The sequence below is a fragment of the Protomyctophum bolini genome (assembly GCF_963924005.1).
Source record: "Protomyctophum bolini genome assembly, chromosome: 3".
NCBI lineage: Eukaryota > Metazoa > Chordata > Actinopteri > Myctophiformes > Myctophidae > Protomyctophum > Protomyctophum bolini.
In genome coordinates, this window is record NC_137864.1 from 33,102,730 (window position 1) to 33,115,845 (window position 13,116).

Sequence of the window (13,116 nt, forward strand, 5' to 3'; positions counted from 1 at the left end):
TCATGAAAGGTGCTATACAAATACAGTTTTATTATTATTAAATAATCACTAGGGTCCATAAAACATTTCAGCTCTTTTGAATGCATTAATTGCATACACTATTCAGTGATATATTTTCTGCCTAAATTAAATAACTGAGTGACAGCATTTGTAAGATTTGTGTTAGATTACACAGTAAAATAATATTGTGATAAATGTAGCCTATCCATTTGGAGCTGAGAGTTGGCCTGGTTTAACCTTTTCATTCATGTAAATGCAAATGTGATTAACTGATTAAGAGTAGCATTCTGATTAATGAATTTCTCTCAGTTGAATTAACAGTTTATACTCACTTTACAGTAGGCTATATAGGCCTATATGTGGTTGTTTTAAATGTAAAAGTAGACCTATATTGTCAAAGTTAAATGTCATTATAGCAATAAACTTAGCCTATATGAAAACGAACTAGCTGTTAGCTCTAACTTAGCTGGCTGTAAAGGTATAGGCATACACAAATTAACCATGAACTTACTTAGAAGATCTACAAGCTCATAGCGTAGATCAGTGATTGATCGGTGCCTGCTAATACAAATCAAACAGCAGATGCGACAATAGTCTGTATTCTATCCAAATGTAAAAACATTTATCATTAAGTGAATAGGCTATATATATGCAGGTTACAGGTAGCCTATATCCTTCCTTTCAGCAACTCTTTGCACGGAATCAGGACTCAGGTTAAATCAGATTCGACCATAGACTCGACGTAATAATAATAACAATAATATAATAGCTGTTATTTATAATGCACTTGACATTTGGGGAAATAAAACAATTGGAAACGAATTGCATGTAGGCTGTAAATATCCACAATAGACGGGCATGGGTCATAATTTCGTTCCGTAGGAGAAACAGGGGAAATTGCTTCGGCCTATGCCGACAAAGGAGAGGTAAACATGGGTACGTCTCTCTGCTGGAAGCCCCCAAGGCGAGACAACACGGTTCTCGGATTCTCCGACATCGTTGTTTGATATTTTTAAATAGGATCTTTTATGATTAATTGACCACACATATGAAGTTTAAACAACTAAATACTACCCAAAAATAACTTGAAAGTAAATTCCGTGGGCTAAAAAAGTAGTTTCTAGACCTTTTAAAAACATTGCGGTCAGTGCGGAGAAAACAACAATGGCTGCCAGTCGAGAAATCTGAGCTCCGCTTGGCTCCGCCCAGCTCCACTCGGCTCCGCCCAGCTCAGTGTCCCAATCCACAGGGTACACTATTCCGTGTACCCTTTGCATGCAAAACGTTCTATTATATCAACCCGATCGCAAGGACTGAGAGAGTGAGATCGAGGAGCCCATTCACATTAATGAATTAAAGACAGCTGTTAAGGAGAACAGCGCTGCATGACGTTCATACAGGTCCAAAGAAGAGCACATGTTGATGTTATTATGATCATTCTATCATGAAATTATATCAGCCTCAGGCAATGGGCTTAAATAAATAAAGTGTCGGCCGGGAGGCGGAGAGTTACGCACGGCATTGACGGCAATACGCATGCAGCGCCCGGCATACAGCCTGGCATTTTCATTTCAATATATTCTACCAACAGTGCAAGACTGCAAGCTTTCTTTTTGTGTTGTAAGTTGTAACTTGTAGCCTGTAGTCGTTTTAATAAACGAGGTTGAGCGGTGATCTGAATACTGATCTGAAAATAGCCAATCTACAACTATCACAACGCGTTGCACTGCAGCCGTGCAGCGCGACCGCGACATATGTATGAACTATGAAGCATCGCCTCGGTTTAGTTTCATCATGAGAAGAGTAAAGAACCACCACCTACCTGACGTTACATCTATACCTAAAGTAAACTAAAATCCATCCATCGTCCACCTTATGTGATCATGTCTTGTCAGGCTATAATAAAAACGATGTGCAAATCCTTTGTTGTATAACATGCATGCATGCCTCATTGACATTGTTGGTTCACTACCGATTTATTTACTAAAAGGCTCAAACAGCAGCAACCAAAACCAACTAATAAACTATTGTTTTAATTTGAAGGTGAGCCATAGCCCATAGCCATTAATCTGAAAGGTTTTGGTCGGAAACTGTCAAACTGACAGTGACGGACAGTGTGATAGGTGAGGTCACAGTTCACAGGTTAATTCAGTGCATGCGCAATGCACATGGTTTAATTTGGGGGAACAACAAATGTACTGGTCAATAAGATGTCGGCTAATTCAGCTGTTCAGCTGCTTTGTGGAACACAAAAATTACATTTGCAAGGATAATGGGGGGAAAAAGCACAGTGCAAAGTGCAAGTTTTGTGGAAAATCATACTCTGAGACGTCAGGAACAACATCCACGTTTTCCCGTCATCTGTACCTAATAATACTACCTATCAAATAAGAGGGAAAAATAGTCTTGGTCTTGACTCGGTCTCGCCTCGCGGCAGTCTTGGTCTCGGTCTCGACCCTCCTAGGTCTTGGTCTCTGCCCCCTAGGCTCGCATCGGTCTTGGTCTTGGTCTTGGTCTCGACCCTCCAGGTCTTGGTCTTGGTCTTGGTCTCGGCCCCATAGGCTCGCATCGCTATTGGTCTTGGTCTCGGTCTCGACCCTCCAGGTCTTGGTCTTGGTCTTGGTCTCGGCCCCCTAGGCTAGCAGCGGTCTTGGTCTTGGTCTCGGTCTCGACCCTCCAGGTCTTGGTCTTGGTCTTGGTCTCGGCCCCATAGGCTCGCATCGCTATTGGTCTTGGTCTTGGTCTCGACCCTCCTAGGTCTTGGTCTTGTCTTGGTCTCGCTTTAGGTGGTCTCGACTACAACACTATATTTTACCAATGAATAATTGTCTCTTCGACTCTAATTTCAACAATCACTATTGTTGAATGCCCTAATATATTCAAAGATTTGCAGTTAATGAAATAGTGACACATTGGACACATCATTACTGGGTGTTTGCAGGTCTTCCAATTAAAAAATGAATACATTAAAATTATTGCATTACAAGGACAATATCAGAGGATAATATCAGTCACCAGAACCAAGGTTGTGAGTTTTCTTTCTTTCTTGCAGCCAGATCAGTATTAAAGACTCCTACACTTCTTCAGAGAACGTGGATGTTTTTGTGTGCATTCTTTAGAATCTGCACCCAGTTTAACCTCAAGACAATGTCACAATCCGTGGTACCTAGTGGTCCTTGTTCCTAGTTTTGGTTAATGTTTTCTGTTCTTGTGTACTTTTATTATGTAGTGATGCCCTATACTGTTTCCAGTTCTGCCTAGTTGTGATTGCCTGTCTTGTCTCACCTCCCTGTGATTATTAGTTTTCTCCACCTGTGTCCTGTTAGTCTCCCAGCCAATCCCTGTGTTGATTTGTTAGTCTTGTTCACCTGTGCCCTGTTATCCCTGTGTGTATTTATACTCTCCTGTCTTTTCAGTTCCTTGTGGGATCTTTGTTTAGACTGTCATAGTAAGTGTTCTGTTCCAGTCTCTGTTAAATAAACTATTTGCATTTGAGCTCTTCGGCCTCTCTGTCCTGCATTTGGGTCCTACCCCCTTGGCTCACCGTGACAGACAACACCTCCAGATTGCCCTTTGAGGTGATCCCTTGAAGTGAGTTTCAAGAATGGGTACAACGCGGCCTGGGTGACCCCCAAAGTGAAGGTCGTGACAAGTGGCTTGTAGGACAGCTGTGTGCATACAGACCCGGAGAGAGTGGCCGACAGCAACATTCTGACAAAGCTGAGATCTCCGATGGCTGATACTGCTCCAGAAGGCTGATCATAAGTAGAAAGAGCTCGACAACACAACAGGGTAAGTGTTACACACACACACACACACACAGGCAGGAAGGCATGTACACATAAACAAAACAAAGGGACGGAAATCTGCCTATAACCATAAATTAGTTCCTTTTGACAAATGCATGTACACAAAGAAATGTTTATGCATTATGAGTTGTCTATTATGTTAATCTACACTACAAAACAAAAAGCAGAAAAGACGATGAACATTATGTAGTCCTAGAATGGCTGATATTCCATACATATACAGCCATAGAACATCTGTGTCATGCTAATTTGTCACGCTCTGTGTGTACTCACCCAATGATTAATTGCTGGTATTCACAGCAGCACTAAACGCATACAATCTTCCTTCAGAAGCATACAATGCAATCACAAATTACCAGGTGTGATTGCAGTACAATTACCCAGCACCAAAGGCAAGGCATCTGTTAGGAGTGTGATGCTGCATGATGCTGTTTATTAGAATCATCATTTTATTTTTATTTTTTAACTTTTTATTGTTGTAGAATTAACTCGTTAAGAGCCAGAGTTAAAAGTGTCTATGCCAGCGATTTCAAGCATTTTTATAACTATAGAATATTTTTCTCTGAGAATCAGAGATATTAAAAGACTCGCGATGCTCCGTTCAATATTTATGGGTAGTTGAATGTGCCTTGTTTTTGCCAAAAAGCAACAGAAAGCAGAGACAAATAAGTAATTTAACATTACGCTAAACCAGGTTGAAAAAGAAATTTGGGGGTGTAATCTCCTTCATCACTCCTAAGATCATTCACAGGTTACGGAAGACGGAAGAGTGCCCTCTATCGTAAACATGACAGGACGGGTGACTCGTCATGCAATCACAAATTACAGAGGTTGGAATTAGGGTGAACATAACTTCTCCCTGATTCAGGGTGCTTTTGCTTTTCTTAGACTCGCTTCCCTATGTTGCCTACCAGAAATCTGAAGAATAATGAAAAAAAAATGTTACATTTTTCTTTGACAATGACAGAGTCTGTAGGCGTATGAACAATTTTGTACAGTTTGAGTGTTGGATTCATTCATTCATTTCAGTTTTCAAAGAGCTTCATGAAGGCAGAGCCGATCTCCTGGATCATGTCTGAAGTGGTTGTGGCTCGACCACGTTGGTGGAATGCTTGACGGTTGCACTGCCTGGTAAGGGAACAAGCCCCAAACGCTGCAACGACTGCTGGATTTACGCTTTGGAACATTCCAGCAGGTATAGCAAAGGCCCAGTGTGCGAGTACACCCAGGGATCCGGAGAGAAGATCACCTTGTCCTCCACATCGTCTGCCGCTGCCCTCGACGCCACACAGGATCACCTTGGTGCCGTCCGTGATTAGATCCTGTTCCCCTTTGAGCACCACGGTGAGGTTTCCCATAGCCAGGCTGAGCTGCATGGCGCTCCTCTAACGATCATTGATGTCCATAGGACCATGGTGCAGTGCCTCATATAGTCGCGTGAACTCCATGAAGTTAGGGGTGACAATCCCCTTCTGGTACCCCTGGATGACAGATGGCTGCTGTGCAACAAGCCATAGTCCATCTGCATCGATAACTATAGGAATATCTCTGGCTTTTGTCTTCTCTATAACCTCCATGGCTGTTTTCAGGAGTTGTTTTTCTCTCCCTAGTCCTGGGCCCACCACCAGGCTGTGCAGTCTTGGGAGCCATTTCTCGATCTCTTCCACTGCGTCGGGGCTGTCCAGCACAGGGTGCACTATGAGCTCAGGGCTGTATGATTTGATGACAGTTGCAGTTACAGTTACAGGGTGCACTATGAGCTCAGGGCTGTATGATTTGATGACAGTTGCGGCATCCCTGGTGCAGAATATATGAGAGGTCAGCGCCCACTTTCAGTGCAGAAATGGCAGCAAAATATGGCGCTCCTGTATACTCTTGGCAACCTCCAATAATCCCGATTATTCCATCTTGTCCCTTATGCTTTTTTGATGTCAGCGGGGGAATGATACCCTTCACCAGTGTGAGGATATCATCATCCATACTTCTAAGTCCTGCTGAAGTGACGCTCTGTGACTGCACTCAAATTATGGGTTAAAGCTGAAGATAGGACAACAATATTCTTCTTGATCATAAAGCAATTTGATGATAAGTCATCTATTGGTACTCTGAGAAAAGGTGTGGCACTCGTCTTCTACTCTATCTATGAATCCAGGAATCTCAGTGTATCTATATTGTGTCCGAGTTCCTCTATGCCCATGGAGATGCCTGGTGGAGATGTCTGAAACCATCGCTAGCCTCCAAAAATCTTTAACTCAGTATGGGCATAAATTAATGTCATCAATTAATGTATGTATGGCGATGTCTGATGTCATATGTCATTAATATGACGGCATGATAATGCTGATGTGGTCATTTTACCCCAAGTTAACTCTGATAACTGGTAATGAAATGCTTGTTGTGAGCCCCAGAAGTCAAAGTCGCAACAGACACCATCAGCAAAACTCTGTGAATTAAGTGCTCCTTCACAGCTAGCAGAAATGCTCTTTGTGAGCGCCCTGCCGCGGTTCCAGCTGGTGCTGCTGATGGGTTCCCCACTAGTCTTTGGAGTGGTGTACATATGTATCTGCAAGGCCATAGAGAAGCAGCGTAGTGTGAGAGGTAATGGAGAGAGTAAGACTCTTGAAGCCAGCATGAGCCCCTTGCAAGGCCAAGACAACAGCCAAGACAACAGCCGCGACCAGGAGAGCATGAGTTCCTTAGACCAGGCCCAGGCAGCAAAGAAAAAGGGCAACACATATTTCAAGGCTGGCAAGTATGACCAGGCTATCCAGTACTACACAGAGGCCATCACCCTCTGCCCCAACGAGCAAGGGGCCGATCTGTCAATCTTCTACCAGAACAGAGCTGCTGCTTATGAACAGCTGACACAATGGATGGAGGTGGTGCAGGACTGCTCTCAGGCCGTGAACCTTAATCCGCACTACATCAAGGCTCTGTTCAGGAGAGCCAAGGCTCTGGAGAGACTGGACAACAAGCAGGAATGTCTGGAAGACGCCACGGCCGTGTGCATTCTCGAGGAATTCCAGAACCAGCAGAGCATGATGCTAGCAGAGAAGGTGCTGAAGCTGCTCGCAAAAGAGAAGGCCGAAGACAAGTACAAGAACCGCAAGCCGGTGCTGCCTTCTCCTCAATTCATCAAGTCGTACTTTAGCTCGTTCATGGACGACATCATCTCCCAGAAGAAAGAAAATGAGGGTGAGTTAGCAGAGGCCAACAAGAGCTCTCCCTACCTAAATGCCAAACAGTACATGGAGGAGGAAAATTATGATAAGATCATCGGTGAATGCACCGAGGAGATTGATTCTGGAGGTAAACACACAACAGAGGCCCTGTTGCTGCGTGCCACATTCTACCTGCTGAGTGGCAATGCCACCAGGGCACAGCCTGACTTGGACCGCGTCATCAACATGCAGGATGCCAATGTTAAGCTCTGTGCCAATGCTTTGATCAAGCGTGGCATTATCTACATGCAGCAGCAACAGCCTCTACTCTCTACGCAAGATTTCGACATGGCAGCAGAGATTGACACACACAACGCAGACGTCTACCACCACAGGGGGCAGCTTAACATCCTGCTGGACCAAATGGATGATGCTGTACGAGATTTTGATCGGTTCATCCTGCTGAGGCCAAGCTGTGCTCAAGCCCATGCACAGAAGTGCTTTGCCCTCTACAGAAAGGCATTTACTGGAAACAACCAAGCCCAAGTACAGACGGCAATGGATGGTTTTGAGGATGTCATCAGAAGGTTTCCCAAATGTGCAGAGACGTATAGACTTTATGCTCAAGCCTTGATTGATCAGCAACAGTTTGGAAAAGCAGATGAGATGTATGAAAAGTGCATTGACCTGGAACCAGACAATGCAATTACATATGTACACAAGGGTGTGCTGCAGCAAGAGTGGAAAGAAGACATTGACCTTAGTCTGGAGCTCATCAGCAAGGCAATTGAGATTGATAACACATGTGACTTAGCCTATGAAACAATGGGACGCATTGAGTTTCAGAGGGGCAATCTCGACAAGGCAATAGAAATGTTCAACAATGCCATTAACTTTGCCAAATCAGAGATGGAAATTGTCAATTTGTACTCGTTGTGTGACATGGCCTACTCTCAGAAAGAAGTGGCGAGGAAGTACGGGCTCAAACCACAAATACCTTAATGTCTCTTCCAGCTGTAACCTAGACGAAAGGGAGTCTACTGGCACACCTCAGCCAACACGTAAGCAAGCCCAGTGCATCACAGGAGCAGGACAACACAGAATGCAGAGAAGGCACGAGCAACTCTGACAATGGAAGCCTCTTTACAACTAAGGATGTGTCTTAGTAATTCCGAGGCCAATACAATTAGTTACTGTTATAATGAATTACACCATGGCACTTATTTTCAGATGTGTCATGTCTTATGCTTTTGTCATGTCACATGCAGTAAGCAAGTGACGGCAGTGGGGGTTGTCAGTAGCAAGACAGCAGAAGAAACCACAGGGCAGATACAGCAGGGTATAACAATATACTTATATAGTAGCCTAATAGTAAATAATGATACAGATACAAAATATTTTAAATAACTGTGTCATCTGCTCACTCTTTAGACATGACAAATATAACCGCCACATGGGTGATTTTATTGATGTGAGAACATGATCAGTGGCCTGAAAAGGAATGTATGAAAACATTATGGAAAGTAGTGCTTCTGCAAACTTCCAAAGTTGCAAGGCCAATTGTTGAAACTGCGGTAGGCCATATCACGACTGGAGGTTGCAGAGCTGCTGTATTATACATGACAATGAAGGAATTAAGTGATTTGTTTGTTGACATGTTCGTTAAATGGGAGCAAGCAGAACGGGATAAACCTGAATAAAAAAGAGACTTTGCTCAAATAATTTATTAGGACCCGAGGTCTTCAGAGAATAACAGGAATGTAAAAAAAAAACGCAATATCTCTAAAAATCCCTCAGTTGTCTGGAATGAGGTATACTATACTCTGCCTTGTACTGAGTGCAGCCTGTGATGTACTTGCTCTCAAATGCATGCACTTTCTAAATGGGCTCTATATGCACAAATGCCATTTGCGAAAGAACTTGGGCCCCTTCCCTACTTCCTTCACAGGAAGGTGTTACCGCTCATACTAATGAAGGCTCTGTTCCATTCTGGTCTTGTGCATGTTGGCTCACTGGAAACACTGCTACACCAGTGGTTGTCAACGTGTCCTTGAGTGGGTTCCAAATGGCCCGTACCGATGTGTAACTCTGAGAGTGTACAAATGGAACCAAATGGACCCCTACCTTTTTTTTTTTATTAAAACAATTTCAGAACCACTGCACACACAAATGGAACAGAGCCTTAATTAGTATTATCAGTAACACCTGTGAAGGAAGTAGGCATGCGGCCCAGAAGTAGGAAGAGTTATTCTGTGTGCATACTGTATAGCCCATTGCAGTCTGTTACAACCATGTGACAGACTGCAGACCCATATCAAAATGCCATGCCTCTTCTCAGAACTGTGCCTTGCATTTTAACTCTCAGCAACTAGCATTTTTAGTTTGTTTATTTGTTTTGTATTTCGTTTTTTGGTTTTTTAAAGATTTTTGGTGGGACCCTATTTGGGTCAATTTTCCAAAAAAGTTTTGAAAATGTGAATAAAATACTACATGTACTACTAATAATAATATGAATTCAAAATTGTGAGGACATACTGAAGCTAGTGATCAAGATTCCCCTTCTGTTTGTTTCTCTAATATATTGCTACTCCACTTACTATGAGTTTCCTAAGAGGTTCTTTCACCCCTCCTCCTCCTCTGCCCTGTGCTGTATTAATATTCTGTAGATCTCCTCAGGGTTGACCCAAGGGCAAGACTCTAAAAAGATCTCATTTTCACTGGAAGCTTCCCATAATGCCCTCATAAAGGTGCAGAGTGGAGCCAATACATTTCTTTCGATTGGGGCAGAAAACAGAACACACCACATGCATACATGAAGGCATGGTGTGTGTGTGTGTGTGTGTGTGTGTGTGTGTGTGTGTGTGTGTGTGTGTGTGTGTGTGTGTGTGTGTGTGTGTGTGTGTGTGTGTGTGTGTGTGCGCGCGCGCGCGCGCGCCCGTGTGCGTGCGTGCGCGCGCGTGCGTGTGTGTACACAGAGTAACTCATTTAAGGCGAAGGTAATAAATCAATCTCTTTAGATGCAGTGCACGCTTACAGGTGCTTGACAGAATTTATTCAAATAATAAAGCGTATAAAGCAGATAATGGTTTAAGAAAGCCAGGCTGTTATCCAGGCCTGCTGTGCAATTGCTGTCTGAGCACCTTGGCTGCACAGGGTCTGCTGTCTGAGCACCTTGGCTGCACAGGGTCTGCTGTCGGAGCACCTTGGCTGCACAGGGTCTGTCTGAGCACCTTGGCTAGTGCACAGGGTCTGTCTGAGCACCTTGGCTGCACAGGGTCTGTCTGAGCACCTTGGCTGCACAGGGTCTGCGTGGAAAACAGCCAACAAGCGGCAATCCATATTTTGTCCAGGCTTTTCTTGATAATCATAGTGAAGGAGAGGGCAACAGAATGGGTCATAGCATGTAAGCATGGTCCATTCTGATCTCCTAAACCCACATGTAGATCCACAACTTGAAGATCTATCAGTCTTTGTTCTTATGGAAACTTCATGGGCCACAGAAGCAGCTCTACTTGTATCCCGTTTTTAAATATCTAATTAACTTCTACAGTACATTGGTATTCAACGGGGCTCTGAGCGGTCTGAGACCTTGCCCAATTTGGAGTCATACTGTATGTAGATACGTCATAGACTAGAGGACTGACGATTGATGTCACAGGCTGGCCAAATGAAGTCCAAGATCAATATTGGAGCCACGCCGTTACCATGTTTTGATCTATTTGTTAGTAATAATGGTGAGTAGGGGAGACAAACCAGTAGGATTATCTCTCTCCGCTCTGTTGGCCGGTCAGACTAGGAAAAACTAAACACACAGCTTTGTACCGGCCACCGGGAATCAGTGGCGGAGGAAATGTCCCACGGGCCCTGATGCGAGATTGACAGCCCAGATCTCCCCCCCATTTCCAATGCCACCTTTACTCCATCTATCTTGACCAGCTCTTTTGAAAGAGTCTGTGGTTATGGTTCTTTTCAAAACTCAACTTTACCAGGCGACTGCAGAGTCTGCAGCGCTAAAACGGTTCACAGTCAGCAACACCGGAGCAAATACGTCTGTATGCCTACTCTGTAACGCGCAGCCAGACGAGCCAGCCAGTAAGCAGACCAGTTCAAACACTCTCTTTCCGGCGGGCGCCGTGAAGGGCCCTTCACAATAAAGCGTCTCCCTTTACCTCCCAATGAGCTATATTTTACACTGGAAATGTAGTCTTAGTCGCGGTAACTTAACAGCTTGTGTTTGTGGGAGAGAGAGCCAGAGAGAGAGAGATAGAGAGTGGAATATCTATATAATGAGCTATGCATATACAGTATACTATGGTGCTGTGTCTACATAAGAAGCTATAAGTTACATATAAGTTGAGCCTTTGCGCATGCCTGTAAGGTGCCTGTAAGGCTGGTATACAGCCGGTGCATGTAATAATAATAATAATAATATATGCAATTATGCATCGGCTATATCTATAAGACTATAAATCACAAATCTTGTATATCCAGACCATGGGGTCCCCAGTACCCATTTTTTATTTTATTTTTTTGTCTCACAGCCAAATATTCATTTAGGTGTGATCAATCTGGGAACCAATTCAGTCTCTCTCTCTCTCTCTCTCTCTCTCTGGGGGTAGGTAATACAATACATTTAAATATATAATGTGACAGTCAATTACAGCCAATAGTTGTGAATGAACCCAGAAGATGAGGCGGCCCGTGTGTGTGTGTGTGTGTGTGTGTGTGTGTGTGTGTGTGTGTGTGTGTGTGTGTGTGTGTGTGTGTGTGTGTGTGTGTGTGTGTGTGTGTGTGTGTGTGTGTGTGTGTGTGTGTGTGTGTGTGTGCGTGCGTGTGCGCGTGCGTGTGCGCGTGCGCGTGCGCGTGCGTGCGTGCGTCACGTTAAGAGATGGTGGGCGGTAAAGGCGCGGGTCGTTTATTTAAAGAGCCTCTATAAATGTTGGGAGCAGTGATAATGGCCGCTGGGCCGGCGTGACATTTTGACAAACACTGCTTATTATAGAAATGGTTTTATCAATGTGTTTACGGTCCCGTCCAAGTGTGTGTGTGTGTGTGTGTGTGTGGGGGGGGGGGGGGGGGGGGGGTTGGGTGTTGGAGAGAGGATACACTGTTCATTTAACTCTTGAGCGTACACGTACACATGGTTGTGTGTGTGTTGGTTATTTGCAATTGTGTATGCGTTGTGTAGGCCTGTATATTTTGTTTCCATTTGCTGTGTGTGGCGTGGGTGAGTGTGTGAGCGTGTGTGTGCAGCTAGTACCATGGTTATATTGCTGGGACTAGAGAGCAAAGCGAGACAATAACTGCTAAATAATGTATGTTTGTTTTTTACTGTTTAAATGGGGGTGTTTGAGGGCAGAGAGACTGGGGAGGGGGTGCTCTCAATGGAAGTCTAATAACTTCATATATCTTCTTTCTCTGTCGCCCACTCTCCTTAATCTATACAAAAAACACACGCACACCCACGTGTGCACACACATACACACACACACAGGTTGTATTAATACTTGTGAGTGTGTCAACATTTTAGGACAACAATTTCACAAATGCCATTCATTATTTTACCATTTTTTACCAAGGAACAGCAATGTCCGTGTTCACCTGTACCTATGTGTCCGCCTATGTGTTAATGAGCACCAGTATATGACTATTAGTACCAGTAGGGGCGCTGTTGTGCCAGAAACAGAGAGATAGAGAGAGTGCTGTGAGAGAGAGAGAGAGAGAGGGGGGGGGGGTTGCACCACTCAGTTCACACGGGTGTGATTTTTAACTGTAAGCTTAGAGCCAGAAAATCTACAAGTAAATGTATGTCACGCTCCGGACTGCATGTGATTATACTTTTCTTTGTTGACATTATTCCACATTCCCAACCCTGTGAATAATTCAGAAAATAAATGGCACTGTTTTGGCTTTCACAATTATACTGTCTCAGTCTTGGTTTGGGACGGATCAGTTATCACTGATTGTGTGTGTGTGTGTGTGTGTGTGTGTGTGTGTGTGTGTGTGTGTGTGTGTGTGTGTGTGTGTGTGTGTGTGTGTGTGTGTGTGTGTGTGTGTGTGTGTGTGTGTGTGTGTGTGTGTGTGTGTGTGTGTGTGTGTGTGTGAGAGAGAGCGTGCCTGCCTGCCTGCGCACGTGCGTGTGTGTA

The 13,116-nt window shown here is 44.1% G+C and overlaps 2 protein-coding genes across 2 annotated transcripts; one reads left to right on the forward strand and one right to left on the reverse strand.

The window, feature by feature from the left end:
• Positions 1-4,834: 4,834 nt before the first annotated feature.
• On the reverse strand, positions 4,835-5,789 carry LOC308312380 (ATP-dependent (S)-NAD(P)H-hydrate dehydratase-like; the record flags this gene model as incomplete). Its single annotated transcript, XM_080758984.1, is given in 3 exon segments — positions 4,835-5,194; positions 5,198-5,519; positions 5,683-5,789. Coding segments are annotated over 3 exon segments (789 nt in total).
• A 497-nt stretch (positions 5,790-6,286) lies between these two features.
• LOC308312381 (mitochondrial import receptor subunit TOM70-like) lies at positions 6,287-7,972 on the forward strand (the record flags this gene model as incomplete). Its single annotated transcript, XM_080758985.1, has 1 exon — positions 6,287-7,972. One exon carries the CDS (start codon positions 6,287-6,289, stop codon positions 7,970-7,972), a length of 1,686 nt encoding a protein of 561 aa, XP_080615111.1.
• Between the last annotated feature and the right edge of the window lie 5,144 nt (positions 7,973-13,116).